This window comes from Tachysurus vachellii, chromosome 9 (genome assembly GCF_030014155.1).
Source record: "Tachysurus vachellii isolate PV-2020 chromosome 9, HZAU_Pvac_v1, whole genome shotgun sequence".
In the NCBI taxonomy this organism is placed as follows: Eukaryota; Metazoa; Chordata; class Actinopteri; order Siluriformes; family Bagridae; genus Tachysurus; species Tachysurus vachellii.
Window position 1 is genome coordinate 12,429,298 of NC_083468.1, and position 21,363 is coordinate 12,450,660.

General features: G+C 40.6%; 1 protein-coding gene across 1 annotated transcript in view; it reads right to left on the reverse strand.

The window, feature by feature from the left end:
- reln (reelin) overlaps nt 1-21,363 on the reverse strand; it is a 395,099-nt gene that overhangs the window by 123,304 nt on the left and 250,432 nt on the right. The window contains exons 19-22 of the mRNA XM_060877712.1: nt 19,516-19,677; nt 19,046-19,282; nt 16,099-16,291; nt 14,801-14,913 (exon numbers count right to left, since the gene is read on the reverse strand). Coding sequence (XP_060733695.1) covers nt 14,801-14,913; nt 16,099-16,291; nt 19,046-19,282; nt 19,516-19,677 — 705 coding nt within the window. The remainder of the gene's footprint in view (nt 1-14,800; nt 14,914-16,098; nt 16,292-19,045; nt 19,283-19,515; nt 19,678-21,363) is intronic.

The window sequence follows — 21,363 nt, forward strand, 5'->3', positions numbered from 1 at the left end:
CCGTCTGCAACACATCAAAGTCCGCTCATCAACCCACTGCAGGCTTACTGCTGTTACTACCAACACCACAACAACCTTGGTCACACATCACGCTCAACTTCATCACTGATCTGCCCCGGTCGAACAACTACATGGTTATCCTCACGATCATCGACCGATTCTTGAAAGTGTGCCGTCTAATTCCCCTACCAAAGCTCCCCACAGCATTCAAAACAGCCGAAGCGCTATATAATTTCATCTTCCGTTTCTACGGCCTGCCCGAAGACATCATGTCCAATCGAGGTCCTCAGTTCACATCGCGAGTCTGGTCGGCGTTCTTCAAAAGTTAAATGTCAACATCAGTCTCACCTCAGGGTATCATCCTCAAGCCAACGGGCAGACGGAACGGCTGAATCAGGAACTCATCCGCTTTCTCCGCTGGTATTGCCAGCGCAATCAGACCGATTGGAGCAGATATTTACTGTGGGCTGAGTACGCGCAAAATTCTCTCATCAAACCCGCCACCGGCTTGACCCCTTTCCAGTGCGTCCTGGGCTTTCAGCCTCCTCTGTTCCCGTGGTCCGGCATGCCCTCCGAATTACCGGCCATGAACGAATGGTTTCACCGAAGCGAAGAGACGTGGGGCGCGGCACATCGGCAACTGCAGAGAGCCATTCGTAGACAGAAAACACAGGCCGACAGACATCGTTGAGAGCATTCTGATTATCAACCAGGTCAGTGGGTATGGCTCTCTACCTGCGACCTCCGTCTCCACCTGCCCTGTCGTTAACTTAGTCCCAAATATGTGGGTCCATTCCGGATCACTCGGTGGATTAACCCTTGTATCTTACCGCCTGGCGCTACCTCCGACATACCACATCTCCCCCACCTTCCATGCCTCGCTGCTAAAACCCGCTGAGGGGCCGGCAAGGAACCCAGAGGACTCCACCAACCCACCTGCGCCACCACCTCTACTGATCAGCGACGAAGAGTCGAACCAGGTCCGCGAGCTACTGGACTCCAGACGCAGAGGAGGCCACCTGGAGTACCTGGCCGACTGGGAGGGGTACGGTCCGGAAGAACACTCATGGTTGAAGGCAAGGGATAATCTGGACCCCTCGCTCACCGCCGATTTCCACCTGCGGCACCCAGACAAGCCTGCTCCCCGGTCTCGTGGTCGACCCCGGCATCGCACGCGCCCTCGCATCGGGAGCTGCTCACAGGGAGGGCTCTGTCACGATCAGCGCAACTGCCTCGCTTCCAGACCGGCAACGTAGAGAAGCGTCTCCGGAATATTAATTGCTTCCGGACTACGCCTCCCAGCATCCATCACAAAGACTGATTGCGGCGCGACCTGTTTCCTATCAGACAAACGATCATACGAACTTGAACTTGACCTCATTGCGAAGTCTCGACTTGCACTAGCAGTCATTCTGAGCGTTTCCTGTTTGTCTTAGTTACGGTTTTGACTTAGTTTCTGTGTTTGATTCTCTGATTGTTTGCTGCCTGCCCTGACCTCCTACCTGTCCTTTCGTTTCTGATTTTCGCCTGTCCTACGATTTCGTGTTTGCCGTGTTTGACCCTGCCTGTCTGTTTTTGCATTCTGAATAAATGCTGCAAATGGATCACCAGCCTTACGACTCCTCGTTACCGTATCAGCCATGGGATAGCAACACCAAAGCATGGTACTTCTCATACTTCCCCAGATGATTAAGGAAGTTTCAGAGTACCCCGCAGGTGTCACAGTCTGGGTAAGAGGGAGACAGACCCATGTGCAGGATAGCTTCAAATGACAGGGGTTTAATAAACAATAAAGACAACATGGTAAAATACGCGAAATAAACAATACAAATGACAACACGTAACAATGGTTAACATGACTAGACGTGACCACACACACAAATGATTTACGCTGCCATTGGAAACGCAACACACTTAAGTACAAGAGACAATCCGATACAATTAGGAACAGGTGTGGAGACAGGAAGGAACAGACAAAGACACATGACAACAAAAATTGCACATGGCCAGAAGTCCGGGCTGATCCCTGACAGCGGGAGGTAAAGAGATTTCAGTGCAGCCATTGCAACTGCACAAATGCCTTACTGAACAAGCTGTTCCATACCTTCACAGCTCATAGTGGTTGGAATGATATCATTCTACAGGCAGTAGAAACTGCCTGCAAAAGTGAAGATTTGTTACAGTGCATCATCCTGACAGTCGGCTGAATAACCTACTGTGCAATCAGCACCGTAAGCTCACACATTGCCGCTATGTTAGACCTAGGGTCTAACCCATACAAAGTGACTGCATTGGAGCCAATGCAACTTGGGAAAACCAGGGTATGGAGGAACAGCAAAAAAGCGCTTCCTTAAAATGGATTAAATTAATAATTTTCTTCAAAATTCTACAAACAGTACCCCCTAATGTAAAATAGGTTTTTTGAAATCTTTGCAAATTTATTTAAAAAAAAAATAAATAAATAAAAAATCACATTTACATAAGTATTCACAGCCATCACAGAGTTGTTCCGTAGCCATGACTTTGTTATCTTGGCTATGTGCTTAGGGTCATTGTCCTGTTGGAAGATGATCCTTCTCCCCAGTTTGAGTTCCAGAGTGCTCTGGAGTAGGTTTTCATATAGGATGTCTCTGTACATTGCTGCATTCATCTTTTTCTCAATCCTGAGTAGTCTCCCAGTTCCTGCTACTGAAAAACATCCTCACAGCATGATGCTGCTATCACCATGCTTCACTGTAGGGATGGTATTGGCCAGGTAATGAGCCCTGCCTGGTTTCCTCTAGATATGACACTTGTCAGGCCAAAGATTTCAATACTCCTCAGAGAATTTATTTTTCATGGTCTGAGAATCCTTCAGGTGCCTTTGGCAAACTGTAGGCAGTCTAATATGTGCCTTTGACTGAGGAGTGGCTTCCACCTGAGGTGCTGCAGAGATGGTTGTTCTTCTGGATGTTTTTCCTCTCTCCAGAGAAATGCTGGAGCTCTGTCATAGTGACCAAGGGGTTCTTGTTCAACTCCCTGACTAAGGCCCTTCTCCCCAATCGATCAGTTTCATTGGGCAGCCCACTCTAGGAGGAGTACTGGTGGTTTCAAACTTTAATTTACAATCCTCTTCCAGATCTGTGGCTCGATACAATCCTGTCTCGGAGGTCTATAGACAAGTTCTTGAACTTCAATGCTTGGTTTGTGCTCTGACATGCACTGCCTTTCCAAATCATGTCCAATAAACTGAATTTTCCACAGGTAAACTCCCATGAAATTGTAGAAACCTCTCAAAGGTAATCAGTGAAAACAGGATGCACCTGAGCTCAATTTTGAGTGTTATGGCAAAGGCTATGAAAACTTATGTACATGATTTTTTGTACATGATTTTTTTTTATGTACAAGATTTCAAACAAACTTCTTTCATGTTGAAATTATTAGGTATTGTTTGTAGAATTTTGAGGAAAATAATGAATATAATCTATTTTGGAATAAGGCTGTAACATAACAAAATGTGGAAAAAATGTGACAACTTCCCGGTGCCAGTCCCAATACTTGCATGCTTGTGGCCACTTTCCACACCAGTATTTGCCTGGTCTGTTTGGGTTTGAAGCTTGAGACAGAGTTTCCAGGCACTGTGAGGTAACTCATTCAAACTTCATTTGACAGATGTCCTTTTGCAGAGTGACATACAAAATTGCTATGAAGTCTTTATCACTGAATACCTTAACACTGGTTCTCTAGTTTACAGACTTAGAGTACCATCAGCCTAAAACTCTGTTCAGGTATTTTTTTATATACACTTAAAACAAGCAGAGGAAATAATTGCTAGTTTAACTGTCTCAGAAAGAGGTAGGTCTTCACCTGTCATTTAAAGATATTCTGTGACTCGGCCGATGGAAGTGTTGGGACCAGTTATGCAGTGCTAGTAGATCTGAGGAAGTGAGGTGCAGTGATGAATCTGATATGTGCAGCCTCTGGAAGCCAATGGAGGGGGTGCAGCAGTGGGATGTTATGTGACAATTTAAGCAGGTTGAAAACCATTCATGCTGATGAATTTTGGATCATTTGCAGAGAACAAAGTGCATTCATAAATATACCTGCCAGCAGTCATTTGCAGTTGTCCAGTCTCAAAATGACAGAAAAAAAAACAGAAAAAGTGCTTCAAGAGGCTCATGAGGCACATCAAGACCCAGCTACCACCTTCACCTCCCCCTGCAGTTAGCTTTTTTCCAAACTGCTACACTATAGTATATGTGGTTGAAATGACAATAAATTCCTCTTGATTTGACTTGAATACTGCAACTTTGCTGGTAGGTCTACCTCTTCATGGAATTCTGGAAATGATCAAAAATTCAGCTGCAGAGAAGTCTTACACAACAGGTTTCATACACCATCCCACTTCTACACTCTTTCCAATGGCTTCTGGTGGCTGCATGCATCAGATTCAAAACACCAATGCTTGTCAATGTCTACAAAGCCAAAAATGGACCAGTACCCTCTTCCCTCAAAGCTCTTATCAGTCTTTGCACAGCACCAGTACATATTTCAGAACATATCAGTATATATATATATATCATATGACAGTGAATTATCTGGAAGCAACAAATGCAGTAATAAACTACACCCCTCGTGGCAGATCAAAACAACATCCTGTCCCAGCTCACAGACCATACAACATGCCTATCACAATGATTGCTTTAGAAAGAGAGGAACAAAAACAAATAAAAAAAAATCACTTTTGCATTTCATGCCAAGCAAGGGCACAAAACCCGCAGGAGAAAATCTCAATTGGTAAACATGACATGATATAATCTTTGAATCACTGTCCTGTGTTATCTCATGAGTCTGTATCCCAACAAAAAAAGTTTATTCACACAAAGCTTAAAGCTTATTTCAAATGCCATAAAATAGAGCTTTCTCTGATGCATACCAGAGACATGTGAAGAACAGAGGAGTGGTGCTCCTGATGGTTAACCGTTGCATTAAATTTGGCTTTGAATTTATGCTGCAATCACCCATTTGCTCTGCCATGAGGGCTCTAATGCTGGAGTTCATGATATTGCTAACTCCACCCAAAGCATACAAACTAACTCTCACTAACCCTTTCTGGAGTTTGGATGCACCTCTGATATGGATGGCCTCTGCATGCTGTCTTTAAACAAAAAAAGCATTATTCATGTGATGGAAAATGTAAGTGAAATATTAAACAAATGAAAAATAGTGCAAAATTGTCAAATCAGTGCAAAATCAGAATATTGCAGTCCAGGTACTAGTACAAGAAATCTACCTGGAACGTGTGACATTTTTCTTGTTTATCCTTATCAAGTTACAAAATAAAAAGTGAGTGAACAGATGAAAAATGAATGATTGGTGTGACTAGCATTTGGCCTCAAAGCCCTTAACCCACCCTGCTCCTGTGGTGCAGTATCATAGCTGACCCTGTGCTCTGACCCAAACATCCAAAGTTGTTATATGTGAATTTTGTGAAAATTTAACTTTTCACTGTGCTGTTATTTGACAATGAAAATGTTCTACTCTCTTGCTAGTTTCTCTTCACTCCAAGATACATGTCAGAAATAGTTCATTCCCAAAAATGGTTTAAGTATTATAAAGTAGAATGTTTCAAACTCTAAATGAATAACCTTGATTAGACTGTTAGTATGGGATCAACAGCAGGACATTAAGGACCGTCACTAAACAAAGGGTATACGTGAGCATTCCATTTAAGTCATCATACCATTTAAAGCGACCATCTGGGTGATAACACCTGTAACAATACAAAAGGTGTATGTGACCATGAATAACATTTAAAGACATCCGGCTAGATGACAATGTGTGACCCAGCCATTTGGGAGATACTCAGTTCTTACACTCAATACACATTTAAAGGAAAGAGGAAAAAATAGTATAAAATGTTTGAGCAGTATTTGTCCTGTGTTCTTCTTGACTCAGATGAACCCAAAGTACTTCATGCATTTTGAGATCTTTTCCCTCATCTTTGTTCTTACATTGGTGAGCCACCCAGCGAGAGATTTCAAAAAAAAAAAAAAAAAAGGTAAGAAAAACAGATTTTTCTTCTTTTATGCTGTTTTTTATTCAGGGAACCCCCTCATTTTACAAAAACCTAGCAAAGAAAAATTTAAGGGTAAAATAGATTTATAAATTATTGAGCAGAAGCAGGAGGTTATTCTATTGTGTACAGATGTTATTCTATTATGTACATTTCTGTTTAAGATTCTAAAGGAACTGAATTAACCTGACGCAGTGTGGTGACAGAGTTTTATTTGAATCCTTGTTTCTAAAGTAACTGAAGCAAAGTGTTTAAGTTCATAGGTTTTTAAAGTAAATTAAACTTGTTTTGCAGTTGTTGTAATTCTGTTAAGATTATAAAGTAACTGAATTAGCCCGACGCAGTGTGGTGGCGACATTATAACGAAAAAGTTTCTGAAGTAACTGAAACTGGTGATAGTGCAGAAGACCCGATGCACTGCGGCTCTAAATAGTTTAAAATAGTAACTCAACATACTGTGGTTTTGTTTGACGTACTGTGACAGTGTTTTAAGTCCAATGTACTTTGGGGACGTAGACTTGTTTTAAAATATAACACACAAGAAAAACGACCTAATGTGGTTTTGTCTCACGTTCTGTGACAGTGTTACATTTTAAACTGTTATTGTTTGTGAGTTGAGAGTGTTACTGTAGTTGAACTCCTAGGCCTGACAGAGAGTTGCTGTGTACGAAACAGTGAGGTTTTAGAGTTCAAAAGTCTGATATATTGTGTCTGTTTTATTTATTTATTTTATTAAATTCAGGATGCAGAATGAGATTACACTCTCTAGAACTAACAACAGCATGCTTAGTTCATAGGTAGAAACATTTGAATGAATCAAAGGTTGCATGTCAATTTCATTAAAAATGGCACAACTGAGACAAGCACCAGTAAGACCTCTGTATGTGACGTTGTGTAACCAAGTTCCTGAAAAGCTGGATAGTGACAGGAACTCAGAAGAGATTCTCAGTCAGTCAGTAGTCAATACTCTGACTATACAGTTAGATTCAATATGGCACCAATTCATTCTACTACAACTATGAATGCTAGTGAAGGAGGGGAGGAACCAAAGACCTCTACTGTGGTCAGAGGATTTAAACCCAATGAATTTTAAGCTGTGAGTATTGCTAAATTTGATCTTGCCTAACAAGATCCATTAGAATTTCTAAAGATCTTGCAGCAATATGCAGACATTTACAAATTTACAGATGATGATTGTTGTGGTTGCTATCTAGTTCTTCGTTGTTATTATCTGTTGTAGTAATACTGTCATAAAGTCAGGCTGATGTGCATGCTTCAGAATTGTACCATGTTTTGTTATTATTTTTGTCTCCCAGTCCCTCTTGCATTATCGTGCTACACAACATGCAACACTGGGGTGCCCCCTGCAAATCTCATGTTTGGCAGGGAGCTAGAATTACCCTTGCGCAGGCTGTGTCCACCTCATCAGCTACCAGTGAACACTTCAATTTGGGCACAGGTTCATCAACATCAGCACAACATGAGTGCCAGATATAACAGTAAGCATCATGTTCAGAATCAGAATCAGAATCAGAAAGAGCTTTATTGCCAGGCATGTTTTCACATGCGAGGAATTTGCTTTAGTGACAGAAGCTCCACAGTGTAACACTGTAAAGGAAAGACATATACTATGTAGGCAAAATTGTATGTACAGATGTGCAAGTATGAAATGTGCAATTGAAATATACATAGTACAAATGTGCAAGTGTGAAATGTGCAATGAAGTGTTGTGTGTTAAGTGTTCATCAGATGGATTGCCTGAGGGAAGAAACTGTTCCTATGTCTGGTCGTTCTGGTGCTCAGGGCTCTGTAGCGTCGACCAGATGGCAACAGTTCAAAGAGGGAGTGTGCTGGATATGAGTGTGATTTTCTTTGATCCAGAGTGATTTTCTTTGCCCTTTTGCTCACTCTGGAGAAGTACAGATCTTGGAGAGTGGGGAGAGTTGTGCCAATGGATTGCTCAGCAGTCCGGACTACCCTCTGTAGTCTCCTGATTTGGTAGCTGAGCTGAACCAAACAGTAATTGAGGTGCAGAGGATGGATTCAATGATGGTAGTGTAGAACTGTTTCAGCAGATTCTGTGGCAGGTTGAACTTCCTCAGATGGCCAAGGAAGTACAACCTCTGCTGGGCCTTTTTCACAATGGAGTCAATGTGAATGTCCCACTTCAGGTCCTGGGAGATTGTGCGAGTGTTGGATTTTACTTTTCCCAGTCGCACTAGCTGCTGCCTGTCTGTCAGAAAGCTGGTGATCCCATGACAGGCAAAGGAGGGCACAGAGAGCTGAGTTAATTTGGGCTGGAGGAGTGATCGGATGATGGTGTTGAAAGCAGAGCTGAAGTCCACAAACAGGATCCTCACATTAGTCCCTGGTCTGTCCAGATGCTGCAGAACATAATGCAGTCCCATATTGACTGCATCATTCACAGACCTGTTTGCTCTGTAGGCAAACTGCAGAGGATCCATTAAGGGTCCAGTAAACGCTGTCTGGGCCCCCATCTTCACACGGATCTTCAACACATCACTGGAGCTTTTGAAGCATGAGGGAACTTCACACAGCTCCAGTGATGTGTTGAAGATCCGTGTGAAGATGTGGGCCAGCTGATCAGCACAGGTTTTCAGACAGGCTGGTTAAACGCTGTCTGGGCCTGGTGCCTTTCTTCTCTTGATCTTCCTGAAGATCTGACACACATCATCTTCACTGAACTGAATTGTAGGTGTGTCTGAGTCAGGGTTTACAGGAGGTGTGAATTGGACTTTTTCAAACCTGCAGTAGAACTCGTTCAGGTGGTCTGCCAGTTGTTGATTCACCACAGAGCGGGGGGATGGTGTCATGTAGTTGGTGATGGCTTTCAGACCTTTCCACACTGAAGCTGAGTTGTTAGAGGAAAACTGAATCCCTAGCTTTTCAGAATAATTCCTCTTTGCAACTCTGATCTCCTTTTCCAGTGTTTTATTTGGCCTGTTTGTACAAGACTCTATCCCCATTTCTGTGAGCATCCACTTTGGCCTGACGGAGCTGGCTGAGTTTTGCAGTGACCCATGGCTTATCATTGTTGTAAGTTAAGTGAGTCTTGGTAGGAATACACAAATCCTCACAGAAACTGATATATGATGCTACAGTCTCTGTGAGCTCGTCCAGGTTGGAGGCAGCAGCTTCAAAAACAGTCCAATCAGTGAGAGAGAAACAGGCTTGTAAATCCTGCTCCGCTTCCTTAGTCCATCTTTTTACAGTCCTTAATACAGGTTTAGCTGATTTTAGTTTTTGCCTGTAGGTCGGTATGAGATGAACTAAGCAGTGATCAGAGGGTCCCAGAGCTGCCCGTGGGACAGAGTGATATGCATCCTTTATTGTAGTGTAGCAGTGATCCAGTGTGTTACTGTCTCTGGTGGGACATGTAACATGCTGTCTATATTTTGGCAGTTCACGTGAGAGAACTGCTTTATTAAAGTCCCCAATAATTATTACTACAGAGTCTGGGTGTTGTTGCTCACTCTCTGTGATCATATCAGCGAGTGTCTGTAGTGCCAAGCTCACGTGCACTTGTGGAGGAATGTAAACACTCCCCAGAATGAACGAGCAAAACTCTCGCAGCGAATAGAATGGTTTGCAGTTAATGAAGAGTGTTTCAAGATCTGGACAGCACATCTTGTTTAACACATCAGAACACCACCTTTCATGTAAAAACACGTCCCGCCGCCGCGCGATTTCCCCGTTGATTCCGCGTCGCGGTCCGCTCTAAAGAGCTGAAAGCCCGGCAGACTTAACGCGCTGTCTGGAATGGAGTCATTCAGTCATTATGTGTTCCATGAAGCAGAGAGCAGCAGAGTTTGAAAAATCCTTATTAGTCTGGGTGAGCAGAAGGAGTTCGTCCGTTTTTGTTTGGATAGAGAGTGGAGATTCGCCAGATGGATGCTAGGCAGCGGTGTTCTTAACCCGCGCTGTCTGAGTTTCACTAGTGCGTCAGCGCGCTTTCCCTGCCTGCGCATCCTGAAGCGCTTAAACAGCGCAGCCACTCCGCCAACTACGATATTCAGCAAAACATTGGAATAATCAAAAACTGGTAAAAGATCTTGTGGTGTGTACCGCCGAATGTTCAGCAGTTCATCCCTGGTGAAACTGATCGGATTTCCTTGACACAAAACAGTAAAAACTAACAAAAACAGAGCAAACACTGAGGAGCTAAGCACTGAGGCTGCCATCTTAAAAGTCTGTTGGCTCACAAAGATAAGAGAGCAGGATAGGGCAAGAGCCCATAGGCCACATTGCAGTAATAAATTGTGCTCTTTCCTGTGTGAGCCCCTCCAGGTCAAACAGCAGCTTGGCCAGTCATTTTTGAGCTGGCTAATGGATCCTGCTGGAATGCCAGTTGTCTTCGAAGAGTGCCCCCTCCCCCTCCCCTCTGTTATGGAGGAAAACTTGAACTGATCTTCGGACCCTATTCTGCCGCAACATAATCTGGATCCTGATGTAGTCACTGGACAGGTAGCTAGAACTGAATGTTGTCAGAGCCCACAATCTGAAAATTCCCTAACTGCTAGAGTTCTTAGAGTAAACTAGCATTCATGTGACACTCTCTTTCTACGTGTTTTTTTTAATAGTGATGTATGCGTGTCATTAAATGCGTGTTTGCCTGACACTTTGACTGAAGCATTTAATCAGAAAGTAAAAAGCAAAACTGCCAATTAGTTAGAGAGGAAACAGCCACTGCTTGACATCCTAGGTATGATGCCAGTTGACTGGGATAAAATATTTGATGTAACCATGAGGAAAGGGGAGCACTCGGTAGCATTTTCAGAACGATTATTCAAGACATTTAAAACTTTCAGTAACAATCTTGAAATCACTCCAAATGATGTCAGTTTTAATTCTATTAAATGTGACCCACTCATTTTGCTGTGTCAATATTTGTAACCCATCTCTCTGAATATAATGACACCATTGCTACTGTTGCTTTACAACAGTAATGCTAACTCAAAAAGACACCATCCTGTGTCAGCAGTACTGTAGGTGTTACAAAGCTCACTAAGAATAGAGCCCACCAGGTTTCCTGGAAAAAAGAGGACTATACTGCTAGAGATTGAATGGAAAGATAACCCCAAGGTGTTTTATTCATGTGGCAAAAAGGGACAAATTTAAGGTAATGCAAATTTTCCCTTAAGAGAACAGGCCCCAAAACATCACCACAGAATTGCTGATTTAAACCAGATAAAGGCTACAGTACACAGACTGAGAAAGAAGCTCAAGAATATGTTTAACTCTTTGCATGTTATTTTTCACCAAGCCACTCAGCAAATTTGGCACAGTTAGAAAAACAAGATGCATTTTGTGCAGGATGTGCACCATCACAAATTTGAAATTAGTGATGAAGTCATGGTAAAAAATTACCAACATGAGGGCCCATGGTCTAATCACTGGGTAAGACCCTGCAGAGATTCAGTTCACAAGCTCTGCCACAAAACTAAAAACCGACAACCTGGTAAGAGATGGTTCCACATAGTTCAATTACCATCATAAAAGATCTGATGGCAATCATAAGGGCAATCATATGTGTTTGTAATGTTTTCTGTCTTGTGTTTTTAGCAAAAAAGGGGGGTATAAATTCATTATGTTTTCAAGTGTTTTTCAGATATAATCAAAAAGAATTAAAGATGAGGGGATAGACTAGGATGGCAGCTCTCTTGACAGCATTAAAGATACAAGAGTGCCCAATGCAATTCCAAAGTGCTAATCAACCACCTGCAATGGATCCATGTTCCAGTTTTGGTGAACTTTACAGCATGGTCTCCAGACACAAATGAACAGTGCCCCAGAGATAGTGGACAGGAATGTGTAAAGTCTACATGACAACAGCATTCCTCAGCTGTCATGGTGCTTTTGCAACCAATTCATCTAGAGACCTCCTTAGAGGAGAACTTCAAGTATGGACAATTTTGAATATTACAGAAGAATGTGTTAAAGGAATAAAAGGACCTACCCACATTTATCACTACAATCTGTAGAATGGCAAGGACTGATCACAGAATGCTTTGACAAACCTACATTTGGTTTTATTTGCAAGTGTGATGTCTCGGAAATTCATCTATTGTGTGGAAAACCCCACACTAACTATGAGGCTTGTATAATTAACCTAATGCATGTAGACAATAATTTTACAAGTTTAAAACAGGAGAAAATGTCACCACAACTTCTGATCACTTTTCTATCTTTGTTAATGATAACCAGACACTTTTTCTGATTAATGATACCTCATTTTGTATAATACCAGAGACAGCTTGGTCCATAGGAAAATATTACTTTCCATGTGTAGATTTTACTCTACAGACAATGTCATTGTATCCAGAGAAACAACTAGGCTTTGTGCAAAATATCCCAGAATTTGATTTTGAGTTACCAAAATTGGATTATGTGTTAATGTCATTAATGCAAAGAAAGTATAACCATATTGTCAAAGCTCAACAAGGTCTGGTAGGAAAAGACAATGCTTCGACTAAACGAATGCATAATGGTGACTTGGTTATTGCCTATTCTGATCTGATTTAATAGATAACTTTCAGAACTGCTGTTTGTGTATACATCTTTCTTATTTGTTGTCAGTGCATTATGTTATGCTATATATGCTCCATATTGAGATGTCAGATTGCAGATAATTCATGATCAATGTTAAATGTTTCTGTTGGCTGTGATGGTTTCTGAATGTCTCTGCTTCAAACCCAAGTAATATTTTACATAAAACAAATTTTTAAGAAGAAAACCTGTGATATGTGTGCCTTATGAAATGGAGCTATAACCAGTGTTCATGAGGTGAGGTTTCGATGATGGGTAAGATTTTCTGAGGGCCAAAGGAGGACAAACTAGACAAGGCTTCACAGTCACTGGGCACCTGCCCAAGACAGGAGTTGTAATCTGTGTAAAGGAAGTGATGTGGTGTTTCAAGGCCAAATAGGTGACTGTATTTAATGAAAGATTGTATGCACCCAGATTCTACTCCAAGATATATGTCAGAAAGAACTCATTCCAAAAAGGCTTAAGTATCATAAGGTAATATGTTAAAAACACTAAATGAATAACCTTGATTAAATTGTTAGTATGGGAGTGGCAGCAGGACATTAAGGACCGTCATACGCATTTAATATAACAATAGGAAAAGCAGTGTAAAATGCTTGAGCAGGATTTGTCCTATGTTCTTCTTGACTCTGATGAACCCAAAGTACTTCATGTATTTTGTCACTGCTACGCTGGTATAAACTTCTTCATTAAAATCTTCACCCTCATCATTTTATTTTCCTACACTACTTTCTAACAAAATATGACAGCAGTGACCACTTCTTGCCAGGGATGTTAACTATGCAATCCTGAAATCAGTGCTCCCAAATAAGTCTATCACTTTTTCCACCACACTTGGCCCATGTAACAAGCCCATGTAACAAGCATTTTTGAACCAGTTTACACCAACATTTATTCTGTTTACAAGGCTGCACACCACCTTGACTGTTCTGAACAGATCTCTGTTAGGCTAATACTATCATAGAAACAAGTCAGGAACCTGGACTGAGGGTGCCATTTCAGCACTTCTATGACTGGCTAATCAAGTACATAGGTGACATAACTGTCTTGTTGCTAGATAATAGATATTAGTAAGCAACAAGACGTCTGCAACAGATCATTTAAGTCCTGTAAATTGTGAGGTGGGGCATTCATAGATCGTGTTTGTTCAGCACATCCCTCAGATGTTCGATTGAATTGAGATCTGGGGAATTTGTAGGCCAAGTCAACACCTCAAACTCATTATGTGTCAAACAATTCCTGAACAATTTCTGCTTTGTGGCCGGGTACATTATCCTGCTGAAAGAGACTACAGCCATCAGGGAATACCATCTCCATGAAAGTGTGTACATAGTCTGCAACAATGGTTCGGTACATAATACGGGTCAATGTAACAAGGATGGCAGGACCCAAGGGTTCCCAGCAGAACATTGCCCAAAACATCACACTGCCTCTGTTGCCATGTGTTCCCCATGTGAACAAAGCACACACACCAGATCATCCACATAATGTAATAGAAAACATGTTTCATCATACCAGACCACTTTCTTATGGGTTTTTTCATATGGTTTGCCAGCAGTTCTGATGAGCTTGTGCCCATTGTTAGGGCTTTCATTGTTGGGCAGGGGTCAGCATGGGCACCCTGACTGATCTGCGGCTTTGCAGAACCAAACACAATAAACGTCTTTGGCAATCTGAGCTTCAGTAGCTCGTCTATTTGATCCGACCACATGGGCCAGGCTTTGTTCCCCACGTGCATCAGTGAGCCTTGGCCTCCCATGACACTGTTGCCGGTTCACCATTGTTGAACTTTTGATAGATACTGACCACTGCAGACTGGGAAAACGCCGAAAGAGCTCCAGTTTTGAAAGCACTGACCCAGTTGTCTAGTTATCACAATTCAGCCCTTGTCAAATCATCATTGTTTCTGCTTCTAACACATCAACTTTGAAGACAAAATGTTGACTTGCTTCCTAATATATCCCACCCAATAGCAGGTGCCATATATATATATATATATATATATATATATATATATATTATATATATATATATATATGTGTGCTGAAAAAAAATAATAAATAAGAATATAATGAATAAAAATAATACATAAATAAATGCGTAATATTCCTGAGGATTGACATAATAATGGCAATATAATATTGACATAATTACTCAAACATACTTGCCTATACTTACCATATTTTTTGATGTAGAGGAATGGTAATCCTTTTCCAATTAATGAACTCAGAAGGATGGTAGACACTAGGTGCAGTAAACTCAGGACAACTAGGCATTCCTGGAAGACATACCTGTGAGATACACATTAAAATAAACAACATTGTAAATGACTAACAACAGTAACATTTTTGTAGTATTTTATTATTAGATAATTGATAACTGTAGATTTATATATGCACAAATATCTAATTAATTAGCAAGTCCAAATTTGTGTGTCAAGAAAGTACCACTACTACATCTGATGTTATGAACAAAATCAATGAACATTAATTGTGGTTTTAAAACTGACTAATAAACATAAATATTCAGCTCCTTGAACTGATCCATGTGTACTACTAAAGAGGAATTGGGGAGGGTCTCCAAATTCAAATGTGGCTCCTTGTGGAGTGTTAAATACTAGTAGGTGCATTTGCTGCCAAAGGTATTAAAATGTATTTGGGGTGTTTATATATATATATATATATATATATATATATATATATATATATATATATATATATATATATATATGTGTGTGTGTGTGTGTGTGTGTGTGTGTGTGTGTGTGTGTGTGTATATATAAGGTATGAAGAAAATTCTGTCAAATAAATATTTTTTTTTATTAAATTCATTTAAATTTATTAGATTGATAAATTAATATTTAGTGAATTTATGTGGTTTGCTTTGTTGTTCAAATTAGGAAAATGAGTGTATAAATACATTCCAATACCTTTACCCATTTTTAGCAGAATTGCTCACACAATTTTTAGCAGAATTGCTCACACAAGCTTTAAGTTTCACAGATGCACAACCAGATCAAGGTTTGAACTTCCAGATTATTGATCCTTGGTTTTGAACTTTGTATGTTTATGGTTAATTTCCTTTTAAATGGTAAACCTCCACCACAGCCTCAAGTTTCTATCATTAGTTGTATGGATGTTGAATGGGCATTGAACATTACTCTAGACATACACCAGGTAATACACCAAAGGTCAGTGACTAAGTAAGGAGGATAACTCTAAAGAATCAAGATTAATGAAAGTAACACTTTGGTGTATGGCCACATCTTTTTTTATCTATTCAACATGCATTTAACAAACGATGTGAATTCTGATTACAGCTGATTATTGGGTTTCATAGAAACAGAGATGAATATTGTTTAATTACTTTGTTTCTAATAACATTATATTAACAAAATTTATTACATTTAGATAAATTATATCGATATTTTTTGCTCTTTATGTGTGTGAGTTTTGGTTAAAGACCATTTGTCTCACCTCTCTAACTAGGTGCCAGGTTAAACCGTGATTGGTAGAGAACTCCAGTCGAACCTGTGTGTCAATATGAGGGGAAGGATTGCGACCACAGCCCATTATCATGGAGAACTGTAATGTATAGGAGGCGCCGATCTGCATAGATTGAGTCTCCACATAGCGAATACTGGAGCCAAGAGTAGTTTCCCCAGAGAAACTGTGCAAGTTTGAGCATGAGAGACTATTTAGAATATAAGTATTATGTATTTCACATACATACATACATACATACATACATACATACATACATACATACTTAATAAACATATATAAGTATATAGACTCACAGGCTGTTATAGTAATACCTGTCCACCTGCTCATTCATGCAATTTTTAAATCAGACATTCATGGAGTAGAAGAGCAGAAAATTGAGAAGTCAAGAGCTTCAGTAATTGTTCACATCAAATATTAGAATGGCTGGTTTGAGTATTGAATATAGTGTTCCACAGTTCTGTGGGTGGAAACAGGAGAACAGTCAGACTAGTTTGTTCTGAAATACATACATACACACAGAAAACGTTTTTGCAGAAAATAAGTCCCAAATTTGCAAGGAACCTTCACCATGTTACACTGTTGCTTGCAGACACTCATTAATGCGGGAAGTCGAGGCCTAATGGTTAGAGAGATTGACTCCTATCCCTAAGGTAGTGGGTTTGAGTCTCGGGCCGGCAATACCACGACTGAGGTGCCCTTGAGCAAGGCACCTAACCTCCAACTGCTCCCCGGGCGCCACAGCATAAATGGCTGCCCACTGCTCCGGGTGTGTGTTCACTGCTGTGTGTGCACTTTGGATGGGTTAAATGCAGAGAACAAATTCTGAGTATGGGTCACCATACTTAGCTGCATGTCATGTCACTAACTTACAAATGCACCACTCTTTGGGCCATTGTCAAACTACCTGCCTCCTGCTACAGCCAAAAAACCTTTTAAACTTTTGCTCATCAGTTCAAAGCGCCTGTTGCCATTTTTCTGCACACTCAAGTTGCTTAGTCTTGTTTCCACGTTGGAAGTATGGCTTTGTGGGTGCAATTCATCCATGAAGACGTCGTCTGGCCAGACTTCTACAGATAGCAGTTTGAAATACATGGGTTACACCGGTTTGATGCCACTGCTGGACATCTTTTGAAGTTGAAAGGAAGTTATCAAGGTGTGTCTTTCATCTGCTGCATTAAGTTTACTTGGCTGACCACTGCACCTACAGCCCTCAACATTGCTCATTTCTTTGTGTTTCTTAAAAATAGCTTCGCCACCTTATCATGAAACAGCAGTCTTCTTTGACATTTTTGCCTAGGAGAGACCTTACTAATGCAGTAAACATACCTTGTGTCTTGTTGCTGTGCTAACCCTTACCATGGTGTATGACCTGTGATATAAAACCGTCTTCCACAACCTCACTTTGGAAGCAATTCGGCAGTTCCTCACATAGTTATAAGCCTCCTACATACCTGTTTCTAAAAACACACAAGACTTAATGTTATGAATATGCTCTGAAGCATTAATAGTCTATATAGTATAGAGCCTTCTGCCTCTTTTGAATTTCATCTCCATGACATTTAACAGCTGGCTTACAATGCACAATAGATGAAATGTCCTGGATCTGGTGATCTGTTGACATGACGTCCATCACATTCCACACTACCTATCATCACCTGGTATCCTTCATTCTGAATATTCTGCCTAAAACCAACTTCCAACATTTCTCTCTAACCTGTTGACACCTCCACTCTATCCCATTCTTCCGTAGCTTTCTGCACTCTTTTGTCTCTTCCTGACCCAGAGACATTTTCCTCAACCTTAGACTCAGATTTTCCTCTTTTCCCAACCATGGACCACAACTGTCCTCTGTCTACTAAATCTAAGAAGACTTCTTGTCCTTCTCCTTGGCTGTCAAATTTGTTGTGCAGCATTTGGAGAGAATTAAGATTAGCAGAAAGTGCAAGAAAACACTACTTGAGATATTGCCTCTTACCATGTGATCCTGTCCAATTTCTCCTTGGACAGGATTTCTGCTGACTACAAGGCCTTCTACAAGTAAATGTTTGAAGCTTCTGCGCGTTTCTCAGTGACAGAAAAAAGGGCAATATCTGTGAAATCTGCCACTGGTTGTAATCCAAGGGTGGCTAAGATGTGAAATGTTTGAAGGTTCTGCGCAGGAACCTTGTAAGCGCCAAACATTTCACATCTTAGCCACCCTTGGATTACAACCAGTGGCAGATTTCACAGATATTGCCATTTTTTCTGTCACTGAGAAACTGCATGCTGCTAGCTCAGCTAACTGTCACCTATCCTCATCCTCCTCAATCTTTTGGCCACATTTGACATTGTCAATGAGACTCTTGTGTTCACCCTCAGCAGATTGGGAATTTGTGGAGCAGCATGGTAATAGTTTGCTTCCATTTAGGAAGCAAACTATTACCATGCTGCTCCACAAATTCCCAGTGTTTCAGTCTATTGTCATTTTCAAACTGGGCTGCTTCAACTCTGCTGGCAGGTTTACCTCTGAATGCATTTCAACCATTGCAAGTAAATACAAATGTAACTGCAGCTTTCAACCTTTCAAATTTCTCATACAACACCCCATTGTAATGCTCTCTCCACAACTCCACACATAGATAGATAGATAAATAGATAGATAGATAGATAGATAGATAGATAGATAGATAGATAGATAGATAGATAGATAGATAAATAGATAGATAGATAGATAGATAGATAGATAGATAGATATTTTATCTCTGTATTATTTAACCTCCCTACAGAGTTATCCAAGTGAACCATTATTGATGTATTAATTGGTAAGCTCTGATAGAGTCTTCAAACCACTTCTGTTTATCACTCTGGATTAAGCAGTTAATGTAGTAAATCTTGTATGTTTGAATGTGTGCATGCATGTCTGCATTTGCTATTGTACCAGAGAGTCCAATCATGCTGGCAGTAGGGCTGCACACGTCCCAAGTAGAACCCCAGATTTTGGGTGACATCCAACACATTGCTGAAGTCCAGACTGATGGTGTTAAAGAGCACCGACGTCATGCTGATCTCATCTAGTGCCCAAACATCCTGCCCACTGCCCGAGTGGTGTGGCTGCCACCAGCGGAACTGTACCCCAAACTTCTGTGCACCAGGTGGGAGCTCTACTGATACAATCCTAACAGAGACAAGGTGCTATCCATTTATTCATCATAACAGTTTCTATGTAGCTTGGACTCAATTTTACTGAAAACCAAATGCAGACCAAAACACACAAAAAATAGTTTAGTACAGTCATGGAAAGTACAGAATAAAAAAGCTGTCATAAACAGACTTGCTTCATTCACATTATGAACTGTAGCTAAAAGTAAAAGCTAAAATACAAGATTCTAATAAGAAGGATTTGGCTACCTGGGCTCATGAAAGCCTTCATAAGAGTAATGCTGCAGCAGGCTCCAGGTGATGCCATTATCAAATGAGTAATGGAGCAACAATCCCTCCCCTGGCTGATCTGGTGGAGGACAGGAACTTAAGGTGCTACGGCTGCCCAGCCTCAGAGTGAATTGCAGGTACCTGTAATAAAGAAAGTTTCATGTTAATCATGTTCATGTTTATTGTTCATGTTAACTGTGATCTTTACACAAACTCTAAATTCATTTTTTTGTGAATTATTGAGCAAAAGGATAAAATGTGTGCCTGGGTCTCCTGTATTCTGATTGTACAAACAATTATGCCACTTGTCCCCAATATGTCATTACATTGCACATTTAAGACAAGCCTGATAAAGAGGTAACCTCTAATGTTATTTCATTGATTTGCCTGACTATGACCATTGTCTTTATCTTCCAGTAAGGTAAGCACAAGCCCTTGTCTCCAAAGCCTGGTTCTATGCACATTTAAGATATGCTAATCAAACTTTCCCAGCCCTATTGGACTTGACCCTTCACCTCATGCACCACTCTGCTGTGGATCACAGCCATGAACAATCAGCCAATCAGCAATCACTCACCAAAGCAACCATAAATCCTCCAAATGGACTCCAAAACTATTACACTCCCAAAAATTAACCCTCTACATGATATGATCCCCTATGGACCTGGTCATCATTGGTTTCAAAGTGTCATGGCACCAGAATGAATTGATTTGCTGATTTCCTTAGAAAGCCCCAGGGCTCAAGTGATCATTCACATTCCCAAAGAATATAAGAAGCTCAAGAAGTTGTTTAACAAAGAGATGGCCGCTTGACAACCACCACACTGACCGTGGGACTGTTCATGTAAGCTCCTCACCCAAATCTCCTCACCCAATACAGCACCCCCTTGAGGCAAAGTGTATACCCTGTCAATCTCAGAGTGTCTCAGAGAGGGTTTATTCACCCGTCAACAGCTCCAGTGGGTGCCAGATTCTTCTTTGTAGAAAATAAGAATAGACGGTATAAGGCTGTTAATATGTACGTACATGTGATATTTTAGTTTATTATTTTTAATCAATTTGCAAAGATTTCAAACAAGCTTCTTCTGTCATTATAGGGTTTGTAGAATTTTTAGGAAAGTAATGAATTTAATCAATTTTGTAATAAGGCTGTATAACTGTGGAAAAAAAATAAGCGCTGTGAAAACTTTCCAGATGCACTCTACATAATACCAGTGATAAGGCCATTGGCGGCTGTGGAGGCATGGTCAAGCACCAGTCTGTGAATGAAGGGCAGAGATAGAGAAAGTAAGTTGTAAGGATATATACCTGTGTGGGGTTGATAAAAAGGATAAAACATGGAGAGATGTACACAATAAGAAAAAGAGAAAAGTTAGAAAAGATCTGCCAGCAAATCATCTACATTGTTTTTCAATTTAATTTAATTTTCAGGAATTAATTTCTGTATGTCACCCTAGGACAGGGCATCTGCATGATGCAATGGACAAAAAAAAAATCAATTCAATTCAATTTATTTGTACAGCGCTTTTAACAATTTCCCATTGTCTCAAAGCAGCTTTACAGAAGTATGGAAACAGAAGAGAGGGGAAAAAAATAAATATATAATAACAATAAGAAGAAAAAATAAGAATAAAAATAAATAAGAGAATATATACAATTAAAGTTTAAAATTAATTTTAAAAAATTAACTTAATTTAAAATACCATATATCTATCCCTATCCCTAATGAGCAAGCCGGAAGCGATGGCGGCAAGGAAAAACTCCCTGAGATGATAAAAGGAAGAAACCTTAAGAGGAACCAGGCTCAGAAGGGAACCCATCCTCATT